General features: G+C 39.1%; 1 protein-coding gene across 1 annotated transcript; it reads right to left on the bottom strand.

Annotated features, from left to right (window-relative positions):
* Nucleotides 1-1802: 1802 nt before the first annotated feature.
* Nucleotides 1803-13740, bottom strand: FCF1 (FCF1, rRNA-processing protein). The gene is made up of 8 exons (XM_012803447.2): nt 13696-13740; nt 13359-13426; nt 12721-12792; nt 10819-10967; nt 8324-8396; nt 4569-4656; nt 3010-3104; nt 1803-2107 (listed from the first exon to the last, which is right to left on the bottom strand). Exons 1-8 carry the CDS (start codon nt 13696-13698, stop codon nt 2059-2061), a joined length of 597 nt encoding a protein of 198 aa, XP_012658901.2. The 5' UTR covers nt 13699-13740; the 3' UTR covers nt 1803-2058.
* Nucleotides 13741-14317: the final 577 nt, after the last annotated feature.

Raw genomic sequence — 14317 nt, 5'->3', positions numbered from 1 at the left:
GGTGTCACAGCTCACAACAACCTCAAACTCTTGGGCTAAAGTGATTCTCTTGCCTCAGCCTCTCAAGTAGCTGGGACTACAGGCGCCCGCCACAATGTCTGGCTATTTTTTGCTGCAGTTGTCATTGTTGTTTAGCTGGCCCTGGCTGGGTTCAAACCTAGCACCCTTGGTGTATGTGGCTGGCACCGTAACCACTGTGCTTCGGGCACGGAGTCTAAATGAAATATTTTATTTTATTTTATTTTGAGACAGAGCCTCAAGCTGTCGCCCTGGGTAGAGTGCCATGGCATCACAGCTCATAGCAACCTCCAACTCCCAGGCTCAAGAGATTCTCCTGCTTCCATCTCCCAAGTAGCTGGGACTACAGGTGCCCACCACAATGCCCGGCTATTTTTTGGTTGCAGCCATCATTGTTGTTTGGCGGGCTCAGGCTGAATTCGAACCCACCAGCTCAGATGTATGTGGCGCCTTAGCCACTTGGGCCACAGGCGCCAAACCTAAAGAAAACATTTTTAAAAAGCAATAAGGAAAGCACTAAATGGTTATGTGGTTTGCCAGAATCACAAGAGACATTAACTGGTGGTAACAGGATCCTAATAGAATGACTCCATACTATTTGACCTTGTAATACAATTTCCTTTTCCTACAGATTTGAATACCACCTTAATAACATACTAAATTCCAGCTCGGTGCCCGTGGCTCAGTGAGTAGGGCACCAGCCACATACACCGAGGGTGGCAGGGTTGAGCCTGGTCTGGCCTGCTGAACAACAATGACAACTACAACCAAAAAATATCCAGGCATTGTGGTGGGCACCTGTAGTCCCGGCTGCTTAGGAGACTGAGGCAAGACAATAGCTTGAGCCCAGGAGTTTGAGGTTGCTGTGAGTTGTGACTTCACAGCACTCTACTGAGGGTGACATAGTGAGATTGTCTCAAAAATATATATATACCAAATTCCTATAAATACATAGGTTTATGGACTTTCTATTGTGTTCTAGTGATCTATGTATCTAATTTTACACTACCTCATGTCACTGAAAAAAACCTAATCTGTTATTCATCCTGCATAAAAATTTGATCATATTCTACTGATCCATTAGCATATTATGTAAGACCCCCTCCCTCCCACTTCCTACCTCTAAAGTCTGAGATGTGGGTACAGATCCTTTTCCCCATGATCTGTCCTTGTCATAAAAACATTCTGGAAGTTATCTTAACAGGCCAAATACATTCACTCCATATAACAGTGTCTCCTTGCTTTTGTTCTTACTACTTCCAACGGTTTGCCTTTTTTTGCCTCATTTCCTAGGCAAGCACCTGTTCATTTTTAAGATTAACTCTAGCTTTTCCTCCCTCTCCAGCTCCACCAGTCAAAATAAATCATCCTTTTCTCCTTTATGTGTCCACACTTGCCTCTAGCATTGCTGTTTTACTGTATTTATTCATTTATATGTTTTTTCCCTCCCTCTATAATATAAATCTCTTGAAGGCAGGAGCATATCTTATTAAGTACCTGGTATAAACTTAATAAATGTTTGCTGAGTAAATCAATATAGAACAATGACCATCAAATTATGTAAATAATCATTAGAACACCTGATTTACAAAAAAACTCAACAATTTTATTTTTGTTGTAAACCAACAATTTATACTTGTATAAACTTATGGAGTACACAGTGATGTTATAATCTATGAATACAACGTGGAATAATTAAATCAAACTAGTCAATATATCCATCACCTCAAATACTTAACATTTTTGTGGTAAGAACATTTGAAATTTACTCTAATATTAACTATATAATTACCACATTGTGCAACAGAACTCAAAAAAGAATGAAGCATTCTTCATAAGATTTTGCATCTTTGACCATCAATGAGATAAAATATCATTTTCAAAATAGCATCCAAACATGAGTGTATTTAACCTACATCCTCCAGGTCATAATAAAGCAAGCTGGTGAACAGAGTAATAATTCATGGTATTTCATGTTTAACAAACTGTTAACAGAGAAAGTTGGTTGAGGAAAGGCATACGAACATTGTCTTATAAGAATTAGAACCGAGGGGCTCCATAATCATCTGGCATCCGTTCAATATTGTATCTGATTGGGATAAAAAATGAACACTGGTGAGAAAAACAGGTACAGAATTATCTAAAAACCCATCCTTTACTGACTACAACACTCTTATCTCACTGTGAATTCTTTTGCCAGTGGGAACATTTGGGGGAATATCAAAATAAATGATTTACAGCAAAATGTTGGCTCTATGATAATTATCTTTATATTTCAAATCACAATGTTAGCAAGTGGGAAGTCAAATTTGAGATCAGGTAAGCCCAATTCCTTAGTTCATTATTTTTCCCACTATGCTGTGCTTTCCCCAAGCTGAAAAGCTAGACAATAATAGTCTGAGGGCATGGAAACATCTAGAACAGTGATTCTCAACCTATGGGTCTCGACCTCTTGGTAACAATGAAAATACATCCTGCATATCAGATATTTACATTAGGATTCATAACAGTAGCAAAATTACAGTTATGAAGTAGCAACAAAAATAATTTTATGGTTGGGGGTCACCACAACATGAGGAAATGTGTTAAACGGTTGCAGCATTATGAAGGTTGAGAACCACTGATCTAGAAGGATAAAGAACAGCCTTTTTTTTTTTTTATGTACTCAGATGAGGTGCTAATTAAAAAAACCTTTCAAAACAGGTATTTCTGGCTAAAAAGATTAAATTGATTTAAATTACAGCTTTGTGTTTCAATCAGTACATCTCTCTTCTAGTAATCCTATTGTAACAGTTTAAATGCCTGCCTCATTCCTAAATCCTTTATCTTTTGCCCTTGTTCTTGCTACTTTTGTCTCATTTTTTCCAGTGTAACTTATGTAAACATTTCATACAATAATTTCTTTCATGTCCTCTATAACCTTATCCCCATCTCATTTTAATTGATGCCAATTGTACACTTATAAACACTTTCCTAAGAGAAATTTCTCACCTGTGGTTAGAAATATACATGATAGGAACTCCAGGGATTTTCCGGATTCTTCGTTTAAGGTCTCGGTCAACTGTGGCCACGATGTAACACTTGTGCTGTAAGGGACACAGACTAATGTTCCCTCTGAACTCACTGAGTATACTTAATGACTGTTAGATAATGGCACAACCACTGACTAGTTTGTGGAATCATTCATTTTCATGGTGAATAGTGAAGAGAAGGCTGTAACAATCTGCTGAGTTACTACTATGATCTAGGAGTATCTATTTATAAATCACGTATAATAAGGCTCAGTGCCTGTACACAGTGGTTATGGTGCCAGCCACGTACACCAAGACTGGAAGGTTCAAACCTGGCCTGGGCCAGCTAAATGACAATGACAACTGCAACAAAAAAATAGTCGGGCATTGTGGTGGGCACCTGTAGTCCCAGCTACTTGGGAGGCTGAGGCAAGAGAACTGCTTAAGCCCAAGAGTTTGAGGTTGCTGTGAGCTGTGACACCACAGCACTCTACTGAGGGTGACATAGTGAAAATCTGTCTCAAAAAAAAAAAATTACATACAATAAGATGCTAGGGTTGAATATAGCAGTAAGAATCTTGAGGGGGAGAACATGGAAAACTGTTTACAAGCTGTAAGCTGTTTTCTGCCTCATAGTACAAGAGAATTTCACATCTGAGGCAGGCAATTCTTGAGTTTTAGGACTCCAGGCAAATAGAAAGTACCTTACATTAGAAGGCAGCTCTCTCCCTTCCCTAGATCTTGAGACTTAGGTATGCTCTGAGGCCTCCTAGTAGTGGAGGTGGAAGCCAGACTAGGATCTTTAGGACCTGAAGTTTAAGCCTAGCAGGTTCAAAAGCAGTTAACATTTAGCTGTCAGTTCGAAGTTATATTGTATTCTACTTCTATCATATCTGAATCTCCCACAGAGTTTTAAAAATGTTGTAGCTGTGCTATGGGGAATTAAGGGAATGCTTGCCTCACCCATGGGATACAGTGGTTAAAAGGCTGGCTGTTTGATTACCAAATGAAGACTATTCTCAGCAGATGTTCTGGTGGTGCTTGACAAGAAGGCAAGAATGTGTGTGAGATAGCATGCTGGGAGACTCTCAGATATAAGTGAGAAACACTTTGGGGTTAGGGATGGTGGAGAGGAATAGAATCCCTTCAATGGGAGTAAGTGGAAATGTAACTTTATTTTACATATTCAACATTAACTCATTTAAACGATCTTACAGAGATTTGTGAATAAAAAAACCAGTAAGCATCCCTAATCATATACCCACTAAATGCAGGTGCTGTGACCTGAAACCCGTGTCTCCTCCCTGAGCCTGTGCTCTTTCCATTATGGTTAGGATAGCACATACATTTTCAAGCTACTTTCTCAAGTAAGTGAGGATACCTATGCTTCTTATGAATGGATGCTATGTAATTATTTTCTTTATTTATATTCCTAGATACTTTACTGCCCATGAACATTCAAGAGATAATAGTTTATATACACACACACGTATATATATATTTTAAAGCACAAAATAAACATTTACAAACTGATGATACCTGAGTCACTCTCTGTACTAAGCAGTCATCTGCATAGGTTCCTTTGTGTGTGCATGGTAATCGTTCAAATCTTGGATCCTTGGCAATCCTGTAGGGTTATAAAAGTGAATTAAATAAAATATTCAAGCAATTGGATAACTTTGTGAGTCTCAATCAGTGAAACAAAATTAACAAGATCTAAATATAGATTTTAAAGCACTCCTATCCTCCTAAACAATCCTCTAATAAGAAGACAATTCAAAAGGAAGGGAATTAAAATTGACTGACAGCTGGTGTGCTTTTGGTCATTTTATTATTACAAAACCCTGTGCCATAATTTGTTCAAAACATAGTTGAGAAAAGCCAGGATTCCAAACCAAATCAATTTTAACCAAATGCTTTCACTTTTATGAATATAGGCACAAGGATGTTTTATGCACAGTTTATGTTTTATTTTTTGAGACACAGTCTCACTATGTTGCCCTCGGTAGACACAGTGAAAAAAAAAAAACTGGAGATAATCCAAATGTCAGCAAGGTAAAGGTAAACACACTTTGGTGAGGGGCACACTTTGATAGGGAAACTATCATGCAGTAGAACTGTATGTACCAATGTAGATGACGTTACACTGACCTGCTGAATAAACAAAGCAGGCCAATGAACACTATGTTATATACAGAGAGAGTCAAAAAAAAAAAGCATGCACACTTTTTTCTTTTTTTGAGACAGAGTCTCACTCTGTCACCTTTGGTAGAGTGTTGTAGCGTCTTAGCTCACAGCAACCTCAAACTCAATATAGATAAATCTCAAAAACAATTCATAATTTAAAAAAGCAAGAACAATACTGGGCATGGTGGTATGCTGCTATAGTCCTAGCTACTACTCTGGAGACTGGGGTGGAAGGATCATTTGAGTCCAGAAGTTCAAGACCAGCTTGGACAACATAGCAAGACCCTGTCTCTAGGGGGAAAAGAACCAGAAGCATACCATTTATCTAAAGTTTAAAAACATGCAAACCAATACTACATTGTTTATAGGTAAGTACATCTATGATCTTATATGCATGGTAGAAAATATGGAATGATAAATGCCAAATTTAGGATGATAGTTACTTGTGGAGAGGTGAAAGAGATCAGAATTGGAGATGGGGCTTCCTTTTTACTTAATGTTTTTTTTTCTTTAGCTAGTGTGCAAGGTGTTCATCATTCTTTACGCTTTTTTGTATACCTCTGTAAGGTGATCACCCAAGGGACTCTAACAAACTAGTCAACATATGGAGGTGGTCAAGTTAAGGAACTAGGCCTACATCAGATATACATGTGATACATATCTGGTCTGTGAAAACTAGGTCAACTTAGGCAGTGGGCAATGTAGGGAGGTGGTCAACTATGGAGGATCTACTGCAATTCAAATTTAAAGGGGGAAACAGGGCAATTTTCAAAATAATAAAGAATGCAAGGTGAGAAAATAAAGGTACCAAGTGGAAGCACTAAGTTTGACTGCCAAGAAACACAGAGATGGGGTATTAGCTGGAGAGGGATGTAAGTAAAAACATGTTATACTTTTTTTTTAAGATGGAGAAGATACTAGCTAGAGCATGTTGGTATATTTTGGGGAAAGAGCTTGTAGAGAGAAGATGAATGATGTGTAAAGGTGTAAAGAGATAACCAAAAGAGCAAAGTCTTAGACGAATGCCTGCCTAGTTTCTGAGCAACCTGTCTTCCTTCTGGCCTATCCTCCATTCCACAGCCAGCTTAGTTTTTCCAAGATAAAGCTCTGCTTATGTCACTCTGTCCCTCAGAAATTTTTTTTTTTTTTTTGGTCACCCTCAGTAGAGTGCTGTGGTGTCACAGTTCACAGCAACCTCCAATTCTTGGACTTAGGCCAGTGGTTCTCAACTTTCCTAATACCCTGGCCCTTTAATACAGTTCCTGTGGGTCACGACCCACAGGTTGAGAACTGCTGGTTTAGGCAATCCTCTTGCCTCAGTCTCCTGAGTAGCTGGGACTACAAGTGCCCACTATAATGCCTGGTTATTTTTTGTTGCAGTGTGGCCAGGGCCAGGTTCGAACCCACCACCCTTGGTATATGGGGCCAGCACCCTACCCACTGAGCCACAGGTGCTACCCCCTCAGAAATCTTTTAATGACTCCCCATCAGCTGTGTCATCATACTTCTCAGCCTGGTATTAGAAACTCTTTCAAACCCTATTTCACTCTCCTCTCCATGGAAACTTTCTCCAGCCAGAAAGTTTCACTAACTCTTCCTGAACACTGCCAAAGCAGTTTACAGATGGCTGGTGCCTGTTTGGTACTCACATAGCTTGGTGCATTCTTCATTTTTTTTCATCCTCATGTCATGTTTTATAAATGTACCCAATCCATGCTGACCTAGCATCAACCTACTGCAATATGGAAGAGGGTTTTTATTGCACTTGGTACCTATGCATGTATTTTTATTCATTTCAACAACTTATTGTCGTCATGAAATAGAAAGAGAAGGGTTCCAGAAATCACAGACTCAGGGAGCTCTCTTTTTAAAATTTGTTTGGAAATAATACATGTGTGAATTTTTATGGCAAATAATATAAATATACACATATAATAAAAAGTAAAAGTCTTCCTCCACATTCACACTTTGTTCATTCTCCTACACAAGAGTGACAACCCAGAAGGGTTAGTATATATATTTTTGAGATATTTTTCTGGGCAAATGCAAATATAGATAAGAGTATCAGAGAGATGCACTTATATTTTCTGAATTGAATCGTATTTTATATAGAGAGGGTGCCAAAAAAAATGTATGCATAGTTTAAGAAAGGAAAAAAACTGTATTAAAATCGTAATTCTTAGCCAGGTGTGGTGGCTCACACCTGTAATTCTAGCACTCTGGGAGACTGAGGCAGGTGGATTGGTTAAGCTCAGGAGATCAACACCAGCCTGAGCAAGAGTGAAACTCCTCTCTATACTAAAAATAGAAAATCTAGCCATGTGTCATGAGCATTTGTAGTTCCAGCTACTTGGGAGGCTGAAGCAGGAGGATCACTTGAGCCCTAGAGTTTGAGATTGCTGTGAGCTATGACGCTGTGGCACTCTACCCAGGGTGACAGAGTGAGATGGTCTCAAAAAAATAAATAAAATTGTAATATGTAGGTCATGTTTGACTTGTGTAACTACAAAAAGTACAAGATAAAATACACAAGATAACAAATGTTATTGGCATATTTTGAGTATTACAGTTTTAATACAGTTTTTTCCTTTCTTAAAATGTATATTCATTGGCAGGTATGTTTACTCATGCCTATAGTCCTAGCACCCTGGGAGTCTGAGGCGGGTGGATTGCCTGAGCTCACATGTTCAAGACCAGCCTGAGCAAGTGTGAGACTCCCTTCTCTAAAAAATAGCTGGGTGCTGTGGTGGGCACCTGTCCCACCTTTCTGGAGTAAACTCAAAATTTAAAATGTGAATCCTTCAAGTGTGAGATTCTGAAGGAGATGTCTAGATAACAAACCAATATAGAGTTTCTAACTGAAAATCTAGAGAAACATAAAAGGAGGCCCACAAGACCAGTATGGTTAAAACAACGTTAGTTCAAAGAGCCTCAGCTTAAAATTTTCTAAACTTCCAAGATCTGCTTCTTAAATCACAAATAGGCAATTTTATATGATTTTTATTTAAGGTAATTAGCTAAGAAACCTCTGGACAGCCAACAGATGGAGGATCAGAGGAGTTCTAAGTATGCCAATCAAGAACAAATCTAGTTTAGCTACTTCCTACCTGAGGGCCACTCGATACTTCTGTCCCAATTTCTCAATTTCAGCCATTACACAGTCAGTTATACAAGGAATGCCTGCCAGGAAAGAAAGAAAAGAATTAAGAACAGAACTTCTGAAGAAATTCTCTCTGAATTATATTCTGTCTGGAGTCTTTAAAAGACCCAAGGGACTTCTGGAATGACAGCACAATTAGCACACTGAAATGAACACTAGAGAAGAAAACCTTATTTATGTTAGGGATCTGTTCCAGCACAACACAGATTCCTAAAAGTATCTGTCATAAACATATCTGGAGGGTAAAAAATGGATTCTGTAATTATATTATACTAAATTAAATAAGTTCTAGGTGGAAAAAGATTTAAATGAGAGAAAAAAACCCTAGGAAGTTAACCAGAAAATGCAAATTTGATCATATGAGAATAAAACCTCTGTCTGACAGCTATCAAACAGAACGCCATAATTAAGTAAAAAAACTAAACTGGCGGGTGGTGCCTGTGGCTCAAAGGAGTAGGGCGCCGGCCCCATATGCTGGAGGTGGTGGGTTCAAACCTGGTCTTGGCCAAAAAAAAACAAAAAAAGACTAAACTGGGAAGAATATTCCCACAAATTTGTCAAAAAGCTAATTTCCTTAATATACACAGAGCTTCTAATAATAGTTTATAATTATGTGCTTTTTGGAAGACACTGTTAACCTCCATTAGATAGTATTATTATCATTATCTCTATTTTATATAAGGAACCTGAGGCAAATAGAAGTTAATGGTGAAGATAGCAAATGGCGAAGCCAAGATCTGAACTGGGTCTGTCAGATTATAGACTGGGATCTTTTTTTTTTTTTTTGAGACAGAGTCTCATTATGTCGCCCTTGGTAGAGTGCCATGGCGTCACAGCTCACAGCAACTTCAAACTCCTGGGCTTAAGTGATTCTCTTGCCTCAGCCTCCCAAGTAGCTGGGACTACAGGTGCCTGCCACAACGCCTGGCTACTTTTTGTTCCAACTGCCACTGCTGTTTAGCTGGCCTGGGCCAGGTTCGAACCTGCCAGCCTGGATGTATGTGGCCCGCGCCCTACCCACTAAGCTACAGGCACTGCCCACAGTCCGGGATCTTAACTATCATGCTATATTTTAGTTCACAGAACAGGACATACAAATTGTCAACAAGGTTGAAGATGCTCAATCTCACTCCCAATTAAAGATATGCAAAAGTCTTTGACACCTATTAGGGTAGTAAAATTAAACATATTAAAAAAAAACAATACTGAGGAAACAGATATTCTCATATTAAGTTTGTAGGTGTATAAATTGATGTAACTAGTTGAGGGTGATTTTGCAATACTTATTAAGAATATACATACTCCTTGATATTGTAATGCAGCTTTTAGAAAATGTGTCCTAGAGAAATACATTCTTACACAGGACAAAGAGAATCATTATAATGATTGTTTATAATATAATAAAAACTGGAAATAATCCAAATGTCCAATAGAATATTTGGTTTAAAAAAACTACATATTTAAACAGAAAATATAACTTAAAAAAAGAATGAGGTTCATTTCCATACACTGACATGAAAAATGTTCACGATATATCCTTCAATGTAAAAAGCAAGAAGAGATGAATGATTAAAAGGTAAAAGGATTGCTTAAGCCGCAGGAGTTTGAGGTTACTGTGAGCTATGATGCCATGGCATTCTCCCCAGTGACAGAGTGAGATTCTGTCTCAAAAAAGGGGGGGGGAGAACCCAACACACAAAGGAAATATATTAATGGAAACTGCACATCCTAGTGTAAATAAACTCCATCAGGCTCGGTGCCTGTGGCTCAGGTGGCTAAGGTGCCAGCCACATACATCTCAGGTGGCAGGTTCGAATCCAGCTCGGGCCCGCCAAACAACAATGATGGCTGCAACCAAAAAATAGCCAAGCATTGTGGCAGGTGCCTGTGGTCCCAGCTCCTTGGGAGGCTGAGGCAGGAGACTCGCTTGAGCCCGGGAGTTGGAGGTTGCTGTGAGCTGTGATGCCAAGGCACTCCACCCAGGGGGACAGCTTGAGGCTCTGTTCAAAAAAAAAAAAAAATAATAATAAAATAAACTACATCAGATCCTTTGTGGTACAACAAATAAACAGCAAGAATATATACAGTTAATGCAAAAGAATATATGTAGTATACTGAAAAACAATAGATTTTTCATTTATCCAGAATTTTTAAATTCGGAATTCTAAAACAGAAAATTTCCCCCTACATTTAAAATTGCTGTACATTATGATAGCCATAGCAGAAAACTCTGAGTGTTTTCTGAATTGTGAAAGTGTAACTGTTCTGTCAAGTTTGCATTACATTTAAATTCAGAGAATGGGGTCGTTGCTATGGTGACCACTGCAAATTAAATGGCCAGCAATTTCATTAACTGGAACCCCACCTCCCTCTTTTAATATATTTGGATAAGTATGATTATTCTGCATAAACATTACAGATATGTAAAAGTATGATACTCACACTTGGCATACAGACAGTCCATCATTGACTGAACTAAGTCCAGTTTGGCTTTAATGGAAAAGTTGATGAAGTTGGTATCAACCAAGATGTGGTAAGGTGGGCCCAGTTGTGTATTATATTGGAAGAATAAGCATGAAGGGTGCTGGGGGCTAAAAGTAAAAGAAAACAAGAACATAAAGTTTATATTGATACTTTGGTAGCAACAAAAACAAGTTCTCTGCTTAGGACAGTTCACTGTTGATCAAAGTCTTCTTTCCTTGTTCATTGGAAATAAATCTTAAAAAGGCAAGGAAGTAACATTGTATTTTTCATATATTTTTAGCAGAGACAGGGTCTTGCTCTGTTGCCCAGGCTGGTCTTGAACTCCTGCTCTCAACTCCTCCTCCCATCTTGGCCTCCTGAAGTGCTAGGATTACAGGAGCCACTACACTCAGCCACAACCACAATATATATATATACACACACATACATACATATATATATATATATATTTCATTTTTAAAGCAGTTTTTGGCAGGGACTGGGTTTGAACCCACCATCTCTGGCATATGGGGATGGTGCCCTACTCCTCTGAGCCACAGGCACCGCCCCACAATATCATATTTTAATCTCAGGTCCACTACTACACTTTGCGACCACTTTAAAAAAGCAATTATCCAATCAAGTTCTTCCTCCAGCAGGAGCAGACTAGCCATGGGTATAGGGAAAATACAGTCATCATGAGTAGAATGATCCTATAGTAAGTTTGCCATTCTCTCAGGATCCTAAAATACTTGTATGGAATTTGACATAGGACAGCAGTTTGTCCAGTGTTAGGATTATATATAATGCCATACACCAGAGCTGGTGAGTTTGAATCTAGCCTGGGCCTGCCAAACAACAATGACAACTGCAACCAAAAAATAGCTGAGTGTTGTGGTGAGCACCTGTAGTCCCACCTACTTGGGAGGCTTCGGCAAGAGAATCACTTAAGTCCAAGAGTTTGAGGTTGCTGTAAGCTGTGATGCCAGGGCACTCTACCCAGAGCCACATAGTGAGACTCTGTCTTAAAACAAAAACAAACAAAAAATAAATAAAAACAAAAAGCAAAACAAACAAAGAAAAAACCATAGCAGAACCTGTATCTCTTCTAAATACCATGTCTAGGTTGCATATGATTGTAATTCCAAATGCTAGTCTAGTGACAAATATCCATCTATGATAATATATCTATCACTAATCCAGGGCAAAATAAGAAAAATAAGGAAAATGGGGTGAGGTTTTCATAAAGTTAAATGTATGTATTTACAAGGAATAATCTTTATTGCGAAAATATATCCTTACTGTTTTTTGGTGTATTAAACAATGAAAATTATTTCTTTTTTTCTTTGAGTCAGAGTCTTACTTTGTCGCCCTTGGTAGAGTGCTGTGGCATCACAGCTCACAGCAACCTCCAGCTCTTGGGCTTAGGTGATTCTCTTGCTTCAGCCTCCTGAGTAGCTGGGACTACAGGTGCCTGCCACAATACATAGCTATATTTTTTTGGTGCTGTTTGGCCGGGGCTGGGTTTGAACCCAGCACCCTCGGTATATGGGGCCAGTGCCCTACTCACTGAGCCACAGGTGTCACCCGAAAATTATTTCTTCTAAAAGATTCTTAGCAGAGAAAAAAAAATTAATAATCTTAGATTATGTCTCCAGGATGTTAAGGAAAGTTTACTGCTCCACAAAATCCAAAAACCTTCAAATCCTTGCTCTTGGTATATGCTCATTAATGTCGCTTTCATGTGCATAATTGTGTCAGACTTACTAACAAATGCTTAAGTAAATTAGCTCAGTGAAAACCTGGATGTCTAAGATGTTTATAGTTTTAGAATATCTCTTTTAGTTTTAAAGAAAAACTTAAAAATTTTTGATTACTCACACTTCTCTTTCCTTTAATGTGCTGGGATCTTTCTTTTCTTTCTTTTTAGGTTTCAATCTGTCCTTTTCTTTACTGGGAAAAAAGCAAGCATAATGCAAGAGAGAAGGGAAAACCACAGCAGTTATAATCTCACTCAAAAACCAAATGTTTCAATGTTTTTTGTCTACAGAGAAAATGCCACTTTGTGACTTTTTAATATTAATATCAGCATACACTTTAGGAGCAATTAAATATAGTAGGAAGTGGCCTAGAAGTATCATAATTGATACATAAAGCTAAAAATGCACAAAAATTGCTAATCAGTAAATAAATACTGGTTAGACTACCATTTGTAACGGTCAGAACATAATCTTACCCACCTCACATACTGTTATGAGGTTTACATGTGATATGGTAGATAAATCACACAACAACAGTGGAAAAGGTGAATACTTAAGAAATGTTTAATTTCCACAGCCTTTCTCAGTGTAATAACTCAGCAGCTAAACGACTGTTATACACTTGACGACTATCCAATGCTATACAAATCGAATGATGTCCGAAGCAAATAACAGCCAAAAAAAAGTATACTACTTATCCCCTCGTGACTTATTATATCTTCGAGTAGTCTACGAATCCAGTTGATTACGGACACTCACAGCCTCTGATCCCTGAGACTAAGCATTCGCTTCATGGTTGCATACTTCCGTGTTTTCTTTTGCTTCCCCTTGAAACAGAAGTTTTAGAGTTAAAAGATTTGGAAATACACTTCACCTTTTAAAGTCCTGTCCATTCCCTTCCCTTCCCTTCTTCCCTCTAATAGCCATCCCCGCCTCTTCACTCCCTAAAGCATAACAGGCACCACTCAGAGGAGTTTAACTGCTAAGACTAGAATGAAAATTAACAAGAGGAATGTAGAGAAAACTTGGCCACGGGCTGACTCCACTCCCTCCGCAAAAGAGGTCTGACAAAGTCCCTACTGAGATTCTCTCTCACCATGCTCACGCCACACTCTTGTTTCTTCCGGAATCACCAACGGCGCGACACTTTTACGTCATCCATATACTGCTTCCGGCAAAGACTAGCCCGGAAGCGGAAGCCTCTTTGGGAAAAGGAAAATCCCTAAGCCGGTTCCCAGGCCGGGCAGAGACTAACGCTGGTGTCTCTCAGGGGGAAGATTGAGAGCTGGTCTTTTGAGTACTGGCGTCGCCTCCCAGGATCTAAGAGCTGGGACTTCGTTACGCAGCAACCCCCGGCTCGGGTAATATTTCTCTGCGGGCACAGGTAGAGCCCAGAAGACCTGCTTGCACCTGTGCCCCAGAGAAAGGGAGGACGAGGGTAGGGGGATCAGAGTCCTGGGTGGCACAGTAGTTTGGGGGAACACATTCTTCTCATTACCCAATGCTGGGGCATCGGGTCTCTAGCGACCAACCCTAAGGTTCTGGTTTCTTCTCTGTTCTCCTAGCCAGCATGGTTCTTTGTGCAGCTAGGTGGACGATTCTCCGCAGGTATATATTTTCGTCTCGGGGAAGAGAGTTGAAGCAGCGTTTGAGTACCTTCTTTAGACTATAGCTTAGAAAATTGGGGCGTAAGCTTGAATATGTTAAGATTTACCAAG

Source organism: Otolemur garnettii, unplaced genomic scaffold, assembly GCF_000181295.1.
Source record: "Otolemur garnettii isolate 467f Iridium unplaced genomic scaffold, OtoGar3 scaffold00020, whole genome shotgun sequence".
NCBI classification, from domain to species: Eukaryota; Metazoa; Chordata; class Mammalia; order Primates; family Galagidae; genus Otolemur; species Otolemur garnettii.
Note: the sequence above shows the minus strand (reverse complement) of the source record. Positions and strands in the feature narration are given on the sequence as shown.